This window comes from Chiloscyllium plagiosum, chromosome 10, assembly GCF_004010195.1.
Source record: "Chiloscyllium plagiosum isolate BGI_BamShark_2017 chromosome 10, ASM401019v2, whole genome shotgun sequence".
Lineage (NCBI taxonomy): Eukaryota > Metazoa > Chordata > Chondrichthyes > Orectolobiformes > Hemiscylliidae > Chiloscyllium > Chiloscyllium plagiosum.
Window position 1 is genome coordinate 74955106 of NC_057719.1, and position 23192 is coordinate 74978297.

The 23192-nt window shown below is 43.7% G+C and overlaps 1 protein-coding gene across 6 annotated transcripts in view; it reads left to right on the forward strand.

Annotated features, from left to right (window-relative positions):
• The window catches only part of smoc1 (SPARC related modular calcium binding 1), a 247025-nt gene that overhangs the window by 54155 nt on the left and 169678 nt on the right, over window positions 1–23192 (forward strand). For 4 of the 6 annotated variants that reach the window (XM_043698112.1, XM_043698113.1, XM_043698115.1 and 1 more), the window contains 2 exons: window positions 10309–10398; window positions 16915–16995. In XM_043698112.1, coding sequence (XP_043554047.1) covers window positions 10309–10398; window positions 16915–16995 — 171 coding nt within the window. The remainder of the gene's footprint in view (window positions 1–10308; window positions 10399–16914; window positions 16996–23192) is intronic. The other 2 variants (XM_043698114.1, XM_043698118.1) reach the window with 1 other exon arrangement.

Here is a 23192-nt window from a genome sequence, read left to right on the forward strand (position 1 = left end):
ACACAGTCTCTCTCATATCCTCTCTCTCACACACACACACTCTCACGCACATGCACATGCACACACACACACACTGTCTCTCTCTTTCTTTCTCTCACACACACACTCTCTCTCTCTCATACACACACACACATATACAGAGTCTCAAACCCTTTGGCAGGGTGAAGCATTGGGGGGTGGAGCATGGAAGGTAGATTCACAAGTCTGTAGAGATTGATGGGAGACTAGAATAGTCTACAAGGACAAACATATAGAAGTAAATGCTGATACTTTTTCTGGAAAGCCAATAGGACTTGGAAATGATAAAACTGGTCTGAACCCATCTTATATACCTTAATATGGAATTCCAGTTTAGACCAGTCCAAACTGGAATTGGTTTTTCACTGTTTTTGCCCTCTGGCTCATGTGTGGAATAAATGCCAGCATGGAGCTGTTGGGTCCATTAGACTGCCTCCATGTTGTGTGTAACAAGGAGACAACGTTCAAATGATGGTTGTAGGCCGGTAAATGTCCCGTCAAACATTTGAAAGAAAAAGACAAATGCTGAAGATCCCAAAGAAAATGCGTCTAATGGGCAAATAAATACCTGAAAGCAGGACAATTAAAACTGTGATATTGAGAGGAGGCAACAAAACATTCACTTACTGCTGCACCTTCCCATCACACCCTCTTTAACTGCTTCAGATCAGTTGTGTTTCACAAAGGAATAAATTAGTGTTGAGGCCACATATGGCAGCCATTGAATCATACACCACAGAAGCAGACCATTCAGCCCATTATGCCAGTGTTGGACAATAGTCCTACCTCTCCTGCCCACTCCTCAGCCTTGCATTTTGTCCTTGATGAGCATTGGTTGAATTCCCTTTCGAAGGTTTCCCTCACAGTGCCAGGAACCTGGGTTCGATTCTACCCTCGGGTGACTTCCCTTGTGGAGTTTGCATATTCTCCCCGTGTCTGCGGGAGTTTCCTCTGGGTGCTCCGGTTTCCTCCCACTGTCCAAAGATGTGCAGGTTAGGTGGATTAGCCATGGGAAATGCAGCTTTATAGGGATAGGGTGGTTGGGGGTAGGTCTCGGAGGGATCCTCTTCGTAGGGTTGGTGTGGATTCGATGGGCTGAATGGCCTGCTTCCGCACTATAGGGATTCTGTGATAGAGTTATGATTTAGTCTGCTTCTACCATCCTCTCAGGGAATGCGGTTACAATTTGCTATGTGCAAGGTTCTTTTGAAAATTAATTAAAATTGGCATCCACTGGTTAACAACAAGTTTGAAAGTTTATGTCTATTTACTCAATCGAAGCTTCATTATACAATGCACTATCACAACAATCCTGCACCTATATGATGGCCATGGACAGTAAGAGGCAAGGCAGTGACAAGGCTGAGATGGTCTGTTTGAGCAGTATTACACTGGGTATTACACATCGCACAGAGGCAATGCAGAGAGGGGGCTCTTTGTCCTGTCTTAAGAATCAATGCATTGTGCACCTCAGACAATTAACTCTGCTATTGACTGTCGCCTTCTAAAGCCGCTGTTGATTTCCACCCACCCCCCGCGCCACCTCCCCTCTCTCTTGTGCGCTTTTCAAAACGCTATCGCACAGAGCTCTGAAAATTGAGCAATAATAGGGGTGAAGATCAACATTGTTCACATTGGAACATTTTTTTCTGCTCCTCACAGCGAATTTGTCAATCAGATCTGAAAGGCAGAAAAAGGGGGCTTTGAATTTTGATCATTGGGAGCTGGAGTGCCTCCCAGCTGCATGTGTAGGATGTGGACTGGTGAGAAGGGAAGGCACAATCACATAGTTTAACACAGGGATTTGGGTTTGTGGGGGGTAGAGTGGTGGGAGCTATCATCATTGAGACAGTGCTGCTTTATCTAACTGCACCTGCAGAAGAGAAGGAGGGGAGGATTGCTTTCATTTCCTTCCTTCACATCTTTCCTTTATTAATTAGCCCTCGGAGCTCTGACTGCAAGCGTTGGAAAATAAAATAAATACTGTCATGAGAGAGATTTGACAGAAACATGTTTACCGTAGAAGCCACTTTTTATTGTGTAACATAAAGTTATAAGCACTCCTCACTGAGTTTCCGGTTCTCATTAGATTTATTTTTATTCTGAGACCACTTTTCTATCAAAGTCTAAATTTATCTGCAATTTAACTTTTAAAAAAAATTTCCCCAGCCCCTTCATCAAACCAGTCTCCAACAGGGATCACTGAATAGTGACCTCTGGCTGCTTCTCCTCCTATACTGCAGGATCTGGCCTCCATCTCCTGTGCCTTCCTACCATCCAGGTCAAGGTGTCAGACCAGCATGGTCTTGCTAACACTCCTCATCTACACATGTAGAGTCCTGAAGGGAAGCAAGCATTGAGAGTCAACAGAAATCTGGATGGGTCAGCACCAGTAAAGGTTAAAGTTGAGTAGAGTTAGCTTCAGGGAGAATATTCATTCAGGGCATCATATATAAATAGATATTGCTTAAAGAAAAGAGGAGTTACTGAATTCTGTATGGCCTACACCGCTGAAAGATTCCCCTTACGTCTTGTAAATATAGCACACAAGTCAAACTTATTATTTTTTACAAAATTCGCAACAGATTGGGTAAGAGCTAACTAGGAATAAAGTCGAATCTCTTCCCTACAAGAAATAAGTGCACATTATGTTCACCCGTGTGTGTTTACTTGCCTATTGTGAACAGTTAGCTTGACATCTGGTGGCCTTCATAATGAGCCAGATCAGATTCTGTCAACACTAGTGTCTACACTGATTGCAGCTGTGTTGTTTAAACAACCTACCTTTTTTTTAAAGTTGACACTTCTCACCTCTTCAGATGAAAATGTGAGTGATGAACTCTTGTTCTATCCATTGCATAACCCGACTGAAACAAAATATAAAACCTTAAAATATAAAACCTAACAGGCCTGCTAGTAGTCAGTGCAATGAAGCACACAGGGTAAGCTGACCCTCAAATGGTAGGTATCTGGTCATGGCTCATTGAGGGGAACAATTGTTTTGGAGTCACTTTGACCTCATCTGATACAGTAAAAGAGACGATAGTTGGCAGGCTTCTCTACAACCCTCCATTGATTTCACTGGAGATACCATCACATAAAGTCAGCACTCCCCCTTTCTCTGAGGCTAAGTTCAGTTAAGGCATAACAGCCTTAATAAAACTACAGTGGAACTGTTTTGTAGATTGCTTTTCAAGTGCTTCCCTGTGAAAGTCTGTGCTCTTGGATTTGACTGGGGTCAACCCACAGTCAGTGGTGTGTCAGCCCTCATCCATCTGCCTGCTGGGAAGTGCCGAGCTAAACTGATAATCCCTGACGTGACTGATCGCCACAAGCTGCATGCTGTTAACCAAGCTCCTTTATCATTGAGCAGAGCACACCGAGTGCTGTCTTTTTTTTCAATCCCTCGCCTTGCATCAGGTGGTGAGGAACAAGAATCCTTAATCCTTTTCAAATGAGATTGCCGAGAAGCTGACTCAAGGGGCCGAATGGCCTGATCCTATTTCCTAAGTGGTTGCTTAGAAGCTGCGGTAATTGGGGGGAGCACTGATATCCAGACATTAGTGCTTTGAAGGCTGCGATTGAAGCTGAACTTTGACCCCTTCGTGTCTGAGGGCTACTGCTGTGAATGGTCTAACCTAGCAATGGCTGGGCTTGGCCTCATTTCATTGAGCTTCCCATTGCAAATAAATTGTCTAGCCGGTTCTCTACTAAAGGCTAGAATCTTCTCCTTCAGGTACAGGAAGGAAATGCTAAGCTTACTTTGGAAGCCTGGCTTTTCCCTCCTTTCTTTCCCTAGATATGGAGAGGGGACACAACTGCACTGCAGCTCTTGAGAAGCCTACCCTGGATAGGCCCAGAGTCTTACAAAGAGGCAGATTCACTGAGGGCCACAAGTGAAGGGAAAGTAGGCCATCGATAAAGCCATAGCACTCACATAGACAGGAGTTCTGGATTCTCAAATTTCATTTAAATTGGCTTTATCTCCGTTCGTTATGGCCTGAGTCTTTCCCCTCTGTTGAGGAAGCCCCCTTTTCCCCACCCTTTGGGATGAAGGAAAGCTAACTGTGCTGCACCATCCCGAGGCAAGGCTGTTGACCATGCCATTTTTGAGACATCTGCAGACAGCAGGAGCAAGTGCAGTTCCAATGACTTGGTGAAGCACATCCAAGAATTACCTTCAGGCCAGCTTGGCTACTGTTGAGTTTCCGTGGCCTACTAAAATGCAGAGATGGCCCCCACTGGCCCTCATTTGAGGTGTGGGGAGGAAGGGGCTTTGGTTGGCTCTTGGTCAGCTGACATCTCTTTGTAATCAGGAACAGGAACAGAAGAGAGGAAAAGACACATCAATTTCCATTTGTTTGCTTATTTGGCCTCTCCACCTCTCCTGAAGGGTCTGATTCCCAGATTCCAGCAGTCCTCTGGTATTTAGTGAAAGGACCATTCCTTGTACAGGGACAGCTTATATCGGACTGCTATTTCTCCCTGTGGGCATTACACAACATGTACAGAGTTTACCCTGTCTGTTTGTACACGTGCCTTAAGTACCAGCACGCAACGGTTGTTCTGGGGCCAAGCCTTTTATGGTCTGACTCATTTGAATCTGGTGGGTTCGATCACAGACCAGGAATCTTTTGTGGGTTCACACAATGTTTCGGTTTGTTAGATAACGGTAATCCCAAATCTGTGCAAATTCAAAAGCCAGCACAGAATTGGTCCCAAGACAGATGTATTTTAGGCATCATGAGACAATAACATATAGGTAAGAAATAGGTCATTCTGCTCATCGAGTCTACTCCACCTTTGAACATGGTTGATACACTTCTCAATCCCATTCTCTTGCCTTTTCTCAGAATCCTTTGATTCCCTAACTAATCAAGAACCTATCTATCTCCGTCATAGATACATTCAATGACTTGGCCTCCAAAGCCTTCTGTGACAATGAGTTCCACAGATTGACTCTGGCTGAATAAATTCCTCCTCATCTCAATTCTGAAGGGTCGTCCCTTCACTCTGAGACTGGGCCATCAGATCCTAATCTCTCCTACTAGTAGAGAGATCTTCTCCATGTCTACTCTTTCTAGGTCTCCTGTAAGTCTTCTGTAAGTTTCAATGAGATTCCTCTGCCACTCTGGAGGCAGGAAGCATGTTTCCGCTGATGGGTGAGTCCAGAACCAGAGGACACAGTTTAAAAATAAGGGGTAGGTCATTTAGAATAGAGTTGAGGAGAAACTTCTTCACCCAGAGAGTGGTGGATAAAAGGAATGCTCTGCCCCAGAAGGCAGTGGAGGCCAAGTCTCTGGTTACTTTCAAGTAAGAGATGGATAGAGTTCTTAAAGATAGTGGAATCAAGGGTTATGGGGATAAGACAGGAACAGGATACTGATTATGGATGATCAGCCATGATCATAATAAATGGTGGTGCTGGATCGAAGGCCTGAATGGCCTACTCCTGCACCTATAGACTATTGTCCTCCTAATTCTTCTAAACTGCACTGAGTACAGATCCAGAATCTCAACTGCTCCTCACATGACAAACCCTTCATCCCCCCGGGATCATTCCTGCAAGCATCACAGCTGTGTATGAGTCTCACTTGTTAACAGCCTGTTCAACTATGACAAATATCAGAGTCCAAAATGGTGCTCACCCAACATTGACTCATCTGCTCCTTCCAGCTTCTGATTGGTCACCAGGATTAGGAAACTTGACCAGACTGTCTTCACATATTTTCCTCAGCCAGGGTCACTGAGGTACTCAGTCCACAGCCATTACCATGAACGTGACATGTTTTGGACCAGCATCTTCGACCGTGCTTGGAGATTTCTGACTGTCACTGGACTCACGTATGTCGAGGTGCTGATTGGTATTTGTTTGACATCCTGTGAATGTTGTAGGGAAAAGCAAAATGTTGCTGGGTGAGATGCTAAACAAAAGTTACTGCCTGCTTTATGTTTTGCAAATGGCCATTTAGGACTTGTGTTTTTAACCGATTGAGTGCTACATTTCTCTTAGCAGCTTGCCAACCAACAGCATGTTTCTTAAGGTCTGGAAACACTCAGCCGTGCCAAAAAAAAGTATGATTCTACATTCTAAAATAGAGTTCACTTTAAGTAAAATGGAAAGTGTCTCTTTGTGAGTAGTGTAAACTGGTAATGGACTCCAATTTTCTGACCCTTTTACACTCCTTATTGTTGTCTTTTAATTGCATTTAAATGGGTGAAAATACTGGTTGTATATGGAAATGATTATTGAAGTGCCCCTGGAGTATTTTATGTGTTTTAAGTTGCCTGTCCTCTCTGATTTGTACACGGAGATTTCTGACCTTTCGCTTTTTGTCTGTGAATCTGCTTTTCTTTAGCTTATGGGCATGTGCCTCCTAACACAAATCATTGCTTGCCTCACTGCAGATGATATGTTGATAATGGCTGCCGGTGTGTTTAGATGAGTTGCCCAGTTTCCTAATATGTTTTCGCCTGCAGTTTGAACTCCCCCATCTTGCTAAGGTTACGAGTTCCTAACGTGTTATTGCAGTTTACAAGCTTCCACAAAAAGAAAGGGTCACCATTACCATGGCAACTGAGGACACCTAACTCAGTCAGCAGCACCCCTCATTTTAAAAGAGGGTCACTCTACTCCCCATGACATTAAAAATGTCAAATCATGCGTTGGATGGAATTCAAAACATTATTTTCATTGGATATTAAATTCCTTTTGTTAAAAAGTGCAGTACAGTTAATGATCTTAGTCATAAAAAACCTACAGCTTTTGTCTGACTAGAGGTGTCTAAAATCAAAGTGGAGAGTTCAGCTATCCATTCAGCATTGGTCACATGACACCATCCTTTCACTCAGCAGGTCCTGCCCCTTTGCTTTATATTTGATATCTGGGTTCTCTTGCTCCAATAATTCCTGGGAGGAATTATAGATCTTGTACGCACAAACACAACTGATTTTAAAGTTTCACTCCCTGCATAGGATGAGCAGCCCAGTCACCAATGTCAAGTTTGCGTGCCCAGGATAAATTCCACTTTTCTATCTTCAGGATGATAGGGTCTTTCAGTCCTTGCCCAGCATTGCCAAAGTCAAATTTGTGTCAGACTTGCTTCCAACTATGTCAGTAACATATCCCTTCCAAGACCTCTAACCTTACCACAGTGTAGCTTGGGTGCCAAATCAAAGCCTCTCTAGCATAGACCATCCTGATTAAGGTAAATCAGTTTAACATAAATACAACATTCCATACCGGGACGTCTTCAGAATTGACACTTTTATAAGCATTTCATTTAGTGGGCACCACTGCCTACCAATATGAGTCAATTCATCTTAACAGTTTTCAAGAGGGGCAAGAAAATGTATGCTGAAGGTACCCATATAATTTACACATAAAAAGAATGAATATGATCAGGCCGAATGCAGTGGGTTTGGAGATGTGAACTCTCTGGGTTGTGTGCATTATATGGTGTCACATAGGACTCTCTTATATTGTGAATGGCCCATGTGAACTGCCCCTCAGATCCCAGCCATGAATAGGGCAAGAATGGGAATGCTAGCCCTGGCTGATTGATGAGATAATGATCAGCATATTGTGAAGGGGCCAGATGTTCAAAGGATATGAGAAACTCATGATGCCAATTGAACTGCAGAGCTATGGTGGACAAAATCAGAGGGGCAACACCCACGATAGTGAACTCAGTCATTGAAGTCAATAAAAACTGGGAGGGATGGAATAAGTTGCCCTTTCACTCCCACTGCCCATGGTAAGACTCCATCTCATTGAAAAGCGCAGCAGGTCAGGCAGCATCAAAGGAACAGGAGAATCGACGTTTTGGGCATAAGCCCTTCTTCAGGAAACTGCAAAACGTCGATTCTCCTGTTCCTTTGATGCTGCCTGACCTGCTGCGCTTTTCCAGCAACACATTTTTAAGCTCTGATCTCCAGCATCTGCAGTCCTCACTTTCTCCATCTCATTGAATCCTCAATCATGTGATCTTTTGTGTTTCAGCCATTTTTAATTTTTATGATTGGATGTGGGCTGGAGAGGTAGCATTTTGTTGCCCCTTCCTGGTTAGCTTGGCAATTGCCTTTTTTAAAAACAAAAACTCAACATTTGTTCCTCCTTTTATTTTTGCTCTAGGTTCTCCCCTCAATCCTGACCACTCTGATCCTAATGTTGCAATGACATTTTAGTTCAGCAGTCATGCATCCATTCTTCATGTTGGTGTCTTTTGAAAGCTAACACAGCTGACCCTGATCTAGCTCTCGCTCCAAAATCCACCACATGGACAATCCTCCCTTACTGTGTTTTTCTTTGCCCTTCCTTTCATGTAGGTATCACTGGCTGGGCCAGTATTTGTTGTCCATCCCTAATTTCCTTTGAGAAGGTGGTGGTCAGCTATCTTCTTGAATCACTGCCATCCTTCCGATGTAGGTACGCCCATTGTACTGTCTAGAGACAGTTGCAGGAATTCAACACGTATAGTGAAAGATGGGTGATTATAATTTCAAATCAGGATGATGTGTGGGTTAGGGGGGGATCCTGCAGGTGGTGATGTCCCCATGCAACTGCTGCTTTTGACCTTCTGGGTGGTAGAGGTCATGGACTGGGAAGGAGTGTGGTCACAGTGCATCTTGTAGATCATACACACTGCTGCAGTTATGGTGGTGAAGGGAGTAAATGTTGAAGGTAGTTTATGGAGTGTGATATATAGGCTCTTTTGACCTGGAGGGGTTTGAACTTCTTGAATGTTGTTGGAGCTGCACCCATCCGCAGAAGTGGACAGCATTCCACCAGACTCCTGACTTGTGCCTTGGAGATGGTGAGTGTTATTGCCATTGCTGATGACTAGAACATACGAGCAAGGAACACAAGCAGGCTATCCAGCTTTGTTCTGTCATTCTGGAAGATGATGGTTGTTTGACTTTAATCTTAACTCTACTTTCCTGCATACCCCTGATAATCTTTGATTCCCATCTGTAATCAAGAATCTAGCCACCTCTGCCTTAAAGATTCTGTGTCCACACTGCCTTTTGAGGAAAGGAATTTTAAGACACTCACTCTCTGAGAAGAAAAAGTATTTCCTCATAAATGGGTCAGCCTTTACTTTTGAACTATGACCCCTGGTTCTGGATTCTTCCACAAGAGGAAATATCTTTTCCCCATCCACCTGGTCAAGTCACCTCAAGATCGTATACACTTCAATTAAGTCACCTCTGACTTTTCTAAACTCCAGAGGTTACAGGCCTAGCCTGTCTGGCCTTTCCTCATCAGGCAATCCGCTCAGTCAGGGTCAGCATCTCTGGTTAGACACCTTCCTGGAACATTCCTCAAATGATCTTCTGCGCCCAACCACCCTGGATAGATAAACGGTCTTTTCTTCCCACCATCTCCAGTATTTTTATTATTAATAAACCAAAATTGAAACAAAATGAATGATTTGGCCATCTGGAATTTTGTGTCAGCAGCCTCATGTGTGGAAACCTAGGTATGACTTCTCTGTCCCAACATGTGGAAACAAAGTGACTCCCAACTGGGATTAACATAGTTTTTAGACCCCAAGAATACCACAATGTACGGATAGAACCCTTACTTTGTTGGAGCAGAGCACCTGGATTATAACCATGGTACGGTAAAGTATCCCTGGAGCCAGTGAGCCTGTAAGTAAATCATTGAGGGACTTTTAACTGAGGGCACCCTTGCTGGCCAAATCTATGAGAATGAAACCATTGCCCCCAAGGACCCAGTACATTTTAACAACTCTCAAAATCTGACTAAAGTACTGAGAATGGTCATTGGTCAATAGAATGGAACTTACATTTCAGAAGTTTGCATCCAAATTCAGGGCAAAGTATACGTTCAGAATTTTTATGCACATTACAAATATTGTTGGCTATAAAAAAAGAAATAATTACAAAATTCAAAAATGTGTTCCCTTCAAATTCTAATGTGCCCTCACGGTGGCTGTCTGAGTTTTTTTTCAGGGAGGGGGTTAGTTTTGATTCCTTACTAGCATGACATGGTAAGGTGCTGTTTTCATGTATTTTTAATCTCTATTCTGGATATTGCATGTTCTGTGTTTGCTTCCATGTATCAACAGTCATGAGTGACTGGAGGTGAGTGTTTCACTTTGCATTACATGTCTTTCCTGAGGTGCTTCTCTGTCCTGACTCTCTGCGCGCTGTGAGCTATCTTTCTTTACTTTCCATTTTTGTTCCTCAAGTGGCCGGGCCATGTGCAAATCCCATCATTCAATACTGCTGGAGAGTAGATAGTATTTACCTCAATAATGGTAGTTTCTTTTCAATTCTTTCTAACGCTAAATTCAGAAGACGTATCGAAGCCGACCCCAACCGCTGAAACCCAGCCAGTGTTTGACGGAGACGGTGAGTCCATTTCAAATAATCTTTTATCATCTTGTATTTTTGGTGTGAAGGGTGAGGGAGGGTAGGTTGGTTACTTGAAGACTCCCGTTTATTTTCCCACCAGCTATTGGGTTGCAGTCTGAGGGAGGGTTGTGAAAAGAAACATCCAAGTTTGATTTAATTGTTTGTGTCAAGGATGTGTTTGAGAAGCTAGTGTGATAATCATTAACTTGAAAGAATTCTCCAAGTATTATGGTTGTTAGTAGCCCAAGAATGGAAAATCACCATGCATCTTTCTTCAAACAAAAACATAGAAAGGCAAAATAATTGGGATGCTGCAAATTTGAAATAAAGACAGAATATATCAGATACGTTCAGCAGGTGTGGTAGCATCTATGGAGTATTAATATTCTCAGGTCTGGGGAAAGGATGTAAACCATTTTTTGTTATGTTCTATGTATTTCACACCAGACCTGCTGAATATTTTCAGAATTTTCTGTCGTATTTTCTTCAAGTGATAGTAGACTGTATGAGAGTAACCCTTACAAAGCCTTGTGTACTACAAATGCAAATGAATCGCCCATGAAAATAAGGACCTTCAGTTTCACCATGGAAAGAGAGAAAAGACTCTGTGCATGATTAGAAGATTTATTTACTATTTCAAGTAACTTAAGGATGGTACTGGTACTTAATGAGCCGTGAGAAAAGCCAATAGAGCAACATCAGGACAGACTGAGCAGAGATGGTGTTGGTCAGGAAGGAGTTGCCTGAAGAATCCTTGACATTGACTCTAGACCTCATGATGTCTTAAAGTATCAGGTCAACCATGGGGAAGGAAACTTGATCACTGTATATCACTGTCCCTTTGCCTGATGGACCTGTGCTCCAACATGTTGAACAACATTTGGAAGAATCACTGAGGGTGGCAAGTGTGCAGATTGTACTCTGGACAGGGGGTTTCAGTGTCCACAGCAAGGGTGGCTCAATAGCAGCACTAACGACGGAGCTGGTCAGGTCCTAAAGGACTGGGTCTCCAGTGAGGGAATAAACAAAAGGGAAAAACATACTTGACCTCATCCTTACCAAGCTGCTGGCTCCAGATGTATCTGTCCATGACAGTGTCGGTAATAGTGACCACCCTGCAGTTCTTGTGAAGACAAAGTCCTGCTTTCACGTTGAGAATAACCTCCATCATGTTGTGTCGCACCATCACCGTGCTAAATGGGACAGACTTCAAATGGATTTGGCAACTCAGATCTGGGCATCCATGAGACTTTGAGGGCCATCAACAGGAGCAGAATGGTACTCCAGCACAATCTGTAACCACGTGGCCTAACTTCTCCTCCACTCAACCTTTACCGTCAAGCCAGAACACCAACCCTGGCTCAATAGAGAGTGCAGGAGGGCATGCCAGGAGCAGCACCAGGAGTACCTAAAAAATCAGGTGTCGACCTGGTGAGCCACCACACAGGGCTACTTGCATTCCAAAGAGCATAAGCAGCAAGTGACAGAGCTAAGTGCTCCGACAATCAGCAGATCAGATCTAAGCTCCGCAGTCCTGCCACATCCAGTTGTGAATGATAGTGGACAATTAAACAACTCACTGGAGGAGGCAGCTCCACAGATATCCCCATCCTCAATGAAAGAGAGCATAGAACATCAGCGGAAAAGATAAGGCTGTAACACTCGCAGCAATCTTCAGCCAGAAGTGCCGAGTGGATGCTCCATCTCTGCCTCCTCCTGATGTCCCTTGTATCAGAGATGACAGTGTTCAGCCAATTCAGTCCACTTCATGCGTTTTGAAGAAGTGGTGGAGGTAGTGGTTGCTTCAAAGGATGTGGACCTTGCTAGCAGATCAGTACTGATGACTTGTACTCCAGGACATGCCGTTCACCTAGCCAAGTTCCTGTGCAGGTACAACATTGGCATCTGTCCGACCATTTGGAAAATTGCCTACATGCACCCTGCACATAGTAAGCAGACAAATCCAATCCACCCAATTACTCCTCCTACAGTCTACTCTCGGTCATCAATTAAGTGATGGAAGGTGTCATCAACAATGCTAACAGGCACTGTTCTGGTTGCCCTGCTATAGGAAGGATATTACTAAACTGGAGAGGGTTTGGGAAAAATTTATCTGGATGTTGCAGGGACTGGAGGATTGGATAGGCCAGAACGTTTTATATTGGAGTGTAGGGGCTTGAGGGTTGACCTTATAGAGGTTTATAAAATCAGGAGGGGCATAAGTAAGATGAATGACAAGGGGTCTTTTCCCTAGGGTGGGGGAGTCCAAACCAAGGGGGCATATTTTTAAGATGAGTGGAGAAAGATGTTAAAAGGACCTGAGGGGTAACATTTTCACACAGAGGGTGGTTCTTTTGTGGAATGAACAGCCAGAGGAAGTGGGAGATACGGGTAAAGTTACAACATTTAAGACATTTGAATAAATACATGAAGAGGAAAGGTTTAGAGAGATATCGGCCAAATGCAGGGACTAGTTTAGTTTGGGAACATGGTCAACGTGGATGAGTGAGACCGAAGGGTCAGTTTCTGTGCTGTATGACTCAATGACTCTAGAACAAGCATCACTCTATTGACAACAAGCTGCTGATGCTGAGTTTGGGTTCTGCCAGGACCCCTCAGTTGCTGACCTCATTCCAACCTTGGTTCAAACATGGACATCGCAGTTGAACTCCAGAGGTGAGGTGGGAGTGACAGCCCTTGACATCAAAGCTGCATTCGATTTTGTGTTAACATCAAGGAGCCCTGGCAAAACTGGAATCAACTGGGGAAAACTCTCCTTGCTGGAGTCATATCTGCCACATAGGAAGATGGTTGTGGGGAGGTCAGTCATCTCAGCTCCAGACATCTCTGCAGGAGTTTCTCAGTGGAGTCTCCTAGGTCCAACCATCTAAGAACTGGGGATATTCTCTGACGATTGTACAGTATTCAGAAACATTCATGACTGCTCAGACAGTGAAGCAGTCCATGTTCAAAAACAGCAAGACTTAGACAATCTCCAGTCACAAGTAACATTACACACAAATGCCAGGCAATGATCTTCTCCAATGAGAGAATGTGACTATTGCTCTTAGAAATTCAGTGGCATTAGCATCGCTGAATCTCCCTCAATCAATGTCCCAGGGATTACCATTGACACTGGACTCATCATATAAACACAGTGACTACAAGAGCAGATCAGAGGTTAGGAATACCATGGTGAATAACTTACCTCTTGACTCCCCAAAGCCTGTCCACCAAGGCAGAAGTCAGGAGTGTAATGGAATACTCCCCACTTGCCTGGATGGGTGCAGCCCCAACAACACTCGAGAAGCTTGACACCATCAAGGACAAAACAACTCATTTCACTGGCTTCACGCTCACAAACATACACTCCCAACAGCATCAATAATCAGTAGCAGCAATATGTACCATCTCCAAGATGCAGCAGAGAAATTCTTCAAGCCTTCTTCAATAGCACCTTTCAAACAGAACATGGACTGCTGCAGCTCAAGAGGCAGCTCACCACCAACTAAGGAGAGATGTTAGTTGCTGACCCAACCAGTGACCATGAATGAGTTTAAAAAACGGTGCTCCTTTGGAACATAAGAGAAAAAAAACTTGATATGTCCCAGGCCCATTACATAATGGAGGGACCAGTGAAGTGGGTGTATAGGAGTAATGATCACAAGCAAAAGAAATTCTACACGCACAAACATAATTTTAAGAATAAAAGTTTCTCAGCATAACTGCTGAGACAAGCCAATATCTAAGTCAGTGAGCTGTGGATCTAGCTGAATTAGGCAAAGGGGAAATCGGGTAGTCCTATTCTCTGGTGAGAGAGCTGGAAAGATTAGCTGGTCCACGTATCTCCTGTATCTGAATGGATTCCATACCTCGGATGAGTGCATTTTCCTTATACCTGTACTGTTGCAGAATGAATACTTCCTGTAGCTAACTAAATATCAAAAGTGAATGGAGTGAATCAAACTCACTTGACAAAGAATTAACAGCAATAATTTTCAAAGTGTGGAAAAATCTAGAAAATGGCGATATATTGTGTGCTTCTTCCTAATACTAGACTCATAGGTTCCCTAGATGTGGAAACACACCATTTGGCCCAACAAGTCCACACCTACCCTCCAAAGAGTAACCCACCCAGACCCATTCCCCTATCACTGTACATTTACCCCTGACTAATCGACCTAAACTACACATCCCTGAATACTACAGAGCCAATTCATCAAACTTGCACATCTTTGGACTGTGGGAGGAAACCCACACAGACTCAAGAAAAGCATGCAACCTTCACCTAGACAGTTGCTCAAGGTTGGAATTGAACCCAGGTCCCTAGCACTGTGAGGCAGCAGTGCTAACCACTGAGCCACAATGAGTGGAGCTGTGAGTTTTGTATTGAGTTCAGGATCAATGGTCAGTCACCTCTGTTGACCTGTGACCATGTTGACAAAAGGGCCGCATCAGAAACTGGTCTTCAATATTTCCAATCATGAAGCCTTCACCCCTCACCTTCTCTCCCCACCCCACTCCCAGATTCACATTGTTTCGCTGGACCAATGGTGAAATTAAACCCGGAGGCTGAAAATTTAGCATCAAGATTTTGTTTCACCACTGACTAAACAAACAATTGGGCATTCACTTCACGAATCGGTGTGATGTCTCAACATTTCTCCATTCTGTATGCTGGCTCGCGATCAGCTCAGGGGAGGTCTGTGCAAATCAATAGTCTGTCGGGAAGAACAAAAATAAAGCAGCTGTGGTTTTTAAGTATAGACCAAGAAGGCATAATAATAATGTTACTGAAGTCAAAATCTTACTGTGATATGTGTGCATGAGTGGAATTCTCTTAGTGCAGGATAAAACATCCAATTCAAGAGTAAGAATTCCAGCTGGTGTCCCGTAGAATAATTTAGCAACCCAAAGAGAATTATGGTTATAGCTGTATCTTGGAATCCATGGCATCTACACAGTTATTGAGAGGGGGCTTTTGGTGAAATTACTCAGTGTTATTTGAGGATAGTTGTTTGATTCACTTGAAGCTTTTCCGCAGCTCCTACCCTGGAGGAGTATGGGTCAAGTGTGGGCAGCTGGGGCTAGTTTAGTTTGAGATTATGGTCGGCATGGACTGGTTGGACCGAAGGGTCTCTTTTGGCACTGTATGATTCTATAAGTGTTTTGTACCTCATGAGGTCCTTGCAATGGTTTGTCCCTCAATTTGTAACATCTTAGGAGGATGTCAGCTTGTGCTTGGGGACACAGGCACTTTCTATGCTCAGCCGTTGAAACTGCGTGCCTGATTCAGGCTAATGGCTTTTGAGGTCATTGGAGTCAACTCCGGAAAGATCAAATGGGGTCACCTAACTGGGCAGCTTACTGCCACAACCTGGTTCTGATCGTAAGACGCAGGAGCAGAACCAGGTCATTTGGCCCACTGGATCTGTTCCGTCTCTCAGTGACATCATGGCTGCTAGCCAGTGCCAGGCGCACACCTGCACAGGTGGCCACACCCAAGTGACCATTATTCACTGCAAGCCGTGTTCGTTGGTATTGACAGTTCATTTGATTTGGAGACATGTCAGTCAAGCCTTTCCGAGGTTTTATCCAGACAGGAGCACTAGGTTAAATAAATGGTAGACGTAGGGGGCAGTATGGTGGCTCAGTGGTTAACAGTGCTACCTCACAGCACTAGGGAGCTGGGTTCGATTCCAGCCTTGGTTGACTGTCTGTGTGGAGTTTGCACATTCTCCCAGGTGTTGCATGGGTTTTCCCCGGGTGCTCCAGTTTCCTCCCATAGTCCAGAGATGTGCAGGTTAAGTGGATTGGCTGTGATAAGTTGCCCATAGTGTGCAGGCTAGGTGGACGGGTTGGGTCAGTCAGACTTGATGGGCTGAATGGCCTCTGTAGGCAATGTATTCTTCTAAAAGAGAGGAATCAATGCCAAAAACCTCTACCTGCCCATAGCCATTTCATTTGGAAAGTATCCGTCTTTTAAAAAAAGATCAGTTTTCTTACATTTTAAGTAAAATTATAGGATCATTTTAATCAAAATAAAGCCACTTGTATTTTTAGGACGATAAGATGCCGTCTCCCTCAGTCCTTTTAAAATATTCCTTTTCTCTCTTTGTTTCCCCTCTGGCATTTCCACATGTTGGAAGCACTTGAGCGAACAAGGAAAGGATGCACAATCCTAATCTCATCCCGGGGCAGATCGGGTCTTGCTAGCACACTTACATTGCACAAGGCTGTACTATAGGGCTAGTGTTCGGCTTCCACACCTCACACAGCCAATGGAGTATCAAATTGACAACATGCAGAGGGTGAATTTGTAGTTAAATGCCAGGAAGTTCTATCTTCACCCGATCTAAGGGAGAAAATATGCGAGGTATGACTATGATGTAAGACGATGCGAATCAGTTTTTAAACATGTTGAAGGTAGGCGATTTAAAAGGGGACAATGAGTTTCAGGGACAACTATGTTGTTTGATGAATGTAAGATATTCTTTATCTGATCTGTTTCAGAAATTACAGCACCGACCCTTTGGATAAAGCAGCTGGTTAGTAAAGACTCCAAACAAAACGGCTCGAGCATGAGGAATCTAGGTAAATGGCAGTCTGTTTAAAAGTATATACAGCAAATTTGTTTTAACTGGCACCTATGGAACCAGGAGTGTGCTGGTTGATTAAATATTCGTTGATCAATAGGTCCAGAGAATCAATGTAAAAGCACACACTGAGTAAGAGAAACGTAAAGCAGGGGGTATACACATCACTGTTGTACTTTATTTACAGTATAATTCACTTAAATAGTAATGCAACTTTGCCTTAAATAAAATTTAACAGCAGAGAGCCTTCTCACATGTACCCTCAACTGACTACTTGGACCCTGTGAAGTTTGGGATAATACAATAAATGTGACAGTATATAATTTTTTCTGGTTTATCAAGACTGCTGGGGTTCATAAGGTGCTGGTTAAAACAAAGTTTGCTGTGCTAAAAAAAGTTATCTATTATTGTCCATTGCAGTGAAGCCAAGACGCTGCTTGACAGAGGAACAAATCATTCTTAATGCTATTCAAAAGATTAAAAATCACACAACACCAAGCTATAATCCAACAGGTTAATTTGGAAGGACTGGCTTTCGGAGCACGCTCCTTCATGTTGGTCTATAACCCGATGTTGAGTGATTTTTAACTTTGTACACCCCAGTCCACCACTGACAACTCCAGATCATAATTAAAAAGAACGTAGAATACTGTGGAAGCTGCGAACCTACAGTGGAGACAGAAGGTGCTGGAAATGCTGAGTTGGTCAGGCAGCATCACTAGTAAAAGAGAAATAGAGTTAATGTTTTGGATAGAATGCCTTTCAATGGGAGCTGGATTCCTCACCACTACTGCTTGACCTGTGGAAAATTTTTATGCATTTTCTCTCCTTTGTGCTTGTTTGGACCATGAAATGATTGGGATGAACAGAAACTACACTGAGAACAAACTGAGCAAATCGGTCCCATTGAGTTGTTGCCCCAGTGAGGTTCCCAGTGAAAGGCCAGCTAACCAATACCAGGATCTGCCGCTCTCGAAGTGATCTGAATGAGGTTGTTAATTTGTGGCAGTTCGTTCAGGTCTGTTTACCACCTTCTCACCAAGTGCTTCCGTTACCTCATTGAATTTATAGAATGATCTCCCAACCACAAGTTATGCCCCCAATTACATATGAGGCATGATATGAGACATTTCTCTGCAACACGGACCTGATACAGTATTTTGGTTTTCAAACATGACTTCATATTTCACCCCGTCTTTTATAATGCATTACTTGCGTAGACACTTCTGAATTAACGTTTTAGCAGCAAAGTAAAGATGACAAGATTGAATTGAGGCTGGCCCTAATCTCTGTCTGGATTTGGGGTTTGGTAAAAGTCTCACTCTTTGTATTTTGGAATGAGAAAGGAAGACCTGATGGCTGAGGGGGCGAGAGACTTGGTCAGACCTCTGCTGGAGAAATGCATTCAATTCTGGGCACTTCAGGAAGGATATACTGCCCTTGGAGTGGGCAAATGCTCCAGAACAGTGCTGGAGGACTTGGTGTGTTAAAGTATGGGTACAGGATGCATTAGGTAATCCTGTATTACATCAGTGTGCTGATCTTCTCGAGGTGTTTAACAGAACTGATGCCTGAACTGGCCTGGCAATCGACATTATAGTAACAATTAGGGGTATGGCAACAAATGCTGGCCTTGCCCACATTCTGTGAGATAATGATTTTTAAAAAAAGTGAGAAATGGATTCAATAGAGTAAAGGCAAAGAAATGGTTTCATCGGATAGAGGAGTCAAAGTCTGTCAATGATAGCGCTGCTGCTCAGGAGCTGTGGAAACTTGGCGTTCCCTTTCCCTACAAACCTGTGGATAATCAGAACCATTGAAGCTTTCACAATAAAGTTGGGTAGATGTTTGTGCATTGAGAACAACAGAGTTAACATTCTGCCGTACTCTCTTAGAATAATGGAGCGGCATGGGAGGTGCCACTGCATCTTCCTGTCCTTCGTGTTCCGATCTCCCTTCCAGTCACCAAGAATGAATTCAGCCTGTGGAAAGTGTTGCACACTGCCTGGAAGGGTTAATATTTGACAAGAGCCATGAGCAGAACCAGCTATGATGATGTTATCAGGACTTGGTGAGAGACTGAAGAGGAATCGTGTTAGAGCCAGTCCGAAGGCTCGGCAGTTTTTCTAATATTTCCTAATCAATCTATTCAGAGAAAGTTACGACACACCTCAGGATCAAATAGGACTTTGAACCTTCTGTCTCAAAGGTAGGAGCAATAATGACTGCACCATGAGAACCCCTGCAATAGTCTTTGGAGTAATGTGGAGCCCTTCACCTGTAATTAGTTGCAGAGAAGCAATAGACTACATCTTGTTTTTTCTACAATAGTCTTTTTGTTAGATCAAGACGGTACCCTCACCCACACTAGACCACAGAAGCCACTAAAGATCACAGACATTTACGGGATGACAGTGCGTAACAGAAGACAATCCCTATTAAATCGTTGTTACTCAATGATTGAGCTTGTTGAAGTCAAATCTTTGAGTTACTTTAAAGATAATCCTTGGCTCAGGGACAAAACTCTCTGTCAGACTGGGTGTCTGTTGTGTGACAGCTGTGGTGCAAAGATACTCTGGATCATGCATGAAACAGGCAGCTAATTTGTGCACAGCAAGAGCCCACAAGTGAGAGAATGACTGAGAAACTGATTTAGTGATGTTGGTCATGGCACCAGTCTGAACATCCCTAACCGTTGAGATTTACCTGAGAGGGCAGACAGAAACTTGACTGAACACTTCCTTTGAAAGTTGGAATCTCTGTAACAGTGTAGTACTCTGTCAGCATTGCATTGGAGCGTCAGCTTTGATAATGTGCTCATCTCTCTGGTATTGACTCAGCTGAGGTGCTGAACCAAGGTTGATAAGGTCTACGTATTGTAGCGATTGGAAATGGGCCTATACCAGGAGCCATTTGTCTATACATTGCAAAAGTATTCATAATGTTAACCAAGGAGTCCGCTCACGGCTCTCAGGTGGATTGAGACTGCATATAATGTTTTATTGAAAAATACAAAAATATTCAATCTTCAAGTGCCAAAATCATTAAGATTACAAAATCATAAACTGTACATGTCAGTGTTCTAAAGCCCAAGGTTGCTCACACCTGCTAACGGATGTTGGCAGGCCAGTGTCTACATGTTAAGGATGACTTTATGCAAAATCTTTAGGCGCTGGCTAAGAATATTTCAGCAGCATAGCAACAGCCACTGCACCATGACGACTGTCCCTGCACCATGACAACTGTCACTGCACCATGATGACTGTTCCCTGCACCATGATGACAGTCAGCAGAAAAGTCACTACATCAGGTCAACAGGCCATGTCCCATGGCAACAGTTACTGCATCATGAAAAAGGTAAAGTTGCCATTGTTCTAGTGAACCATAGGGCTGCTCTCTCATTAGAGAGAGACAATTGGTGATGATTTAACTGGAGGATCACCATGTCTCAGACAAGTGGACAGGTTGAGAAGGAGAGCCCTGCATGGTAATCTCAGCCAGTGCGGGAATTGAACCCACGTTGTTGGCAATACTGTGCATCGCAAACTAGCCAACTGGTTGTTCTCTACATTTGGCCCCAGGTAGACTGTGTTTAAATTGAGGACATTTAGAAATGTACTATCAATGTCCATACAATCTTAATGGATTGGTGACTAAATTTTAGTGATGCATCATACTATGATGACCAGGATCACTTTGCTGCTGGTGAGATATATAGTCTTCCTACTTTGCCCTTGAGGAATCTTTGAAGGTAATTGGTGTGGCACTTTCCCTGACCTTGCTGTTGCGGTGGGCTCTATTAGGAGCAAGGAGCTTCCTAAGTATTGGTCAAGGTAGTGTCAGAATGCACAAGGAAGGATATTATTAAATTGGAGAGATGTCAAAAAAGATTTACTAACATGTTGCCAGGAGATGTTGAGATATAAAGATAGACTGGAAAGGCTGGGACTTATTTCACTGGAGGTTGAGGGGTGACCTTATTAAGGTTTTATAAAATCACGAGGGTCATACATAAGGTAAATAGCAAGGATCTTTTCCCTAGGGTGGGGAAATTCAAAACTAGGGGGCATAATTTTAAGGAGAAAGTGAGGTCTGTAGATGCTGGAGATCAGAGCTGAAAATGTGTTGCTGGAAAAGCGCAGCAGGTCAGGCAGCATCCAGGGAACAGGAGAATCGATGTTTCGGGCATAAGCCCTTCTTCAGGAATCATAATTTTAAGGTGAGTGGAGAAAGAGTTAAGAAGGATAAGAGGGGCAGCTTTTTACACAGAGAGTGCTTGATATGTGGAATGAACCGCCAGAGAAAGTGGTGAGTGCAGCTGTACTTACAACATTTAAAAGACATTTGGATAAGTTCATCAATAGTTTTGGAAGGACATGGGCCAAACACAGGCAAGTGGGACGAGTTTAATTTGGGAACATGGTCAATGTGGACCAGTTGGACTGAGGGGTCTGTTTCCATGGTGTATGACTCGATGACTTCACCGCATCAAGTCAGTGATCCATGGAGAGGAATTTTAGTCCTCATTACTGATTAGCATAATTTTACATTGCCTGGAGAAGCTAAAACATGTGGCCTTAGAAGCAATTTGGAGATGTTTTTGTGGCCTCCAGCCATCATTTCCATTGCTGATGTGGAGACCTCTGGCTGACATACTGCAGTAGGCTTCCACTTGGTACAAGAACCATAGGAGAGGGCTCACAGTTTCTCAGAGGCAACACAGCAAGTCTCAGGAGAGGGTGAGGAGTGGAAAGTCTGAGGAGGATAGACCCTCAGGCTGAGGACCGCACCAGCTTCTGACCCTTGCCCCCTGCAGAAGTGGGTGTTGCTCTGCCTGGTCTCTTGTTCCCCTTATGTTCCTCTTGCAAACAGACAGGAACCCTCTGAGAAGGATGGCCCTGACCAATCCCTCTTTTTCTGTTGACTACTAGAAGTTGTCCAATAAGGTAGGAACAGATCATGACATTGCAAGCTGCAAAGGATACGGCGCCTGGCAACGTTCCAGCAATAAGTTGAAAGAAAGGGGGAGAAAATGGTGCAAAAAATGGGTCTTTTTTCTGAATGGCAAGCAATGACAAGTAGGGCACCGCAGGGAGTGGGACTAAGACCCCAGTTAATAGAAATTAACGGCTTAGATGAGGGAACTAAATGTAACATCTTAGATCACAGTTGAAAGCTGGGTGGGAGGGTGAGATGTGAAGGAGGATGCAGAGATGATTCAATGTGATTTGAACAAACTGAGTCAGTGGGCACACCCATGGCTGATAATGTGGATAAGTGTGAGGCTACCTACTTTAGTAGCAAAGCCAGGCAGATAGGTTATTAACTGAATGGCTGTATGTTGAGGGAACGGAAAGCGCAACGAGACCTGGGTGTCCCCATACACCAGTCGCTGAATGTAACATGCTGGTGCAGTAAGTAGTGAAGATTGCAAAACGTATTCTGGCCTTCATAGTGAGAGTATTTGAATACAGGAGCAGGAGTGCAATCCTACAGGATCAGTGTGGGACCACATGATATTGTGTGCAGTTTTCGTCTCCTTATCTGAGGAGGATGTTCTTGCTATAGAAGGAGTACAGCTCAGCTTTACCAGACTGATTCCTGGGATGGTGGAACTAATGTACAAGGAAAGATGGATTATATTCATTGGAATACAGAAGAGTTTCTCACAGAAACCAATAAAATCCTAGCAGACCAAGGTAGGGTATTTGGCAGGGGAATCCAGATCAGGAGTGACAATCTAAGGAAACAGAGTAGGCCATTTAGGACTGAGATATGGAAACATTTCTAGACCGAGAGAGAAATGAGCCTGTGGAATTCCTGACCAGAAAAAGTAGTCGAGGCCAAGAACAGCAGACTCAAAGGGCCAAATGGCCTACTCCTGCTCCTATGGCAATAAAGGGTGTGCACCATCTACAATATACACTGCAGAGGTTCACCTCCTTCTGTAGCACCTTCCAAACCCATGGGCTGTACCATCTAGAATCACAAAGGTAACAGATGCATGGGAATACCACTGTCCTGCCACTCGCCATTCCTTAAATGTTGCTGGGTCAAAGTTCAAGACGTCAGCTCACCCTCACCTTCTTAAGGGATGGACAATAAATTCTGACCAGACTGCGACACCCAGGTCCTAGGAACGAATGAAAGAAAAGTCGCACAGCATGAAGGCTTCAGAGATGAAGTGCTGATAAC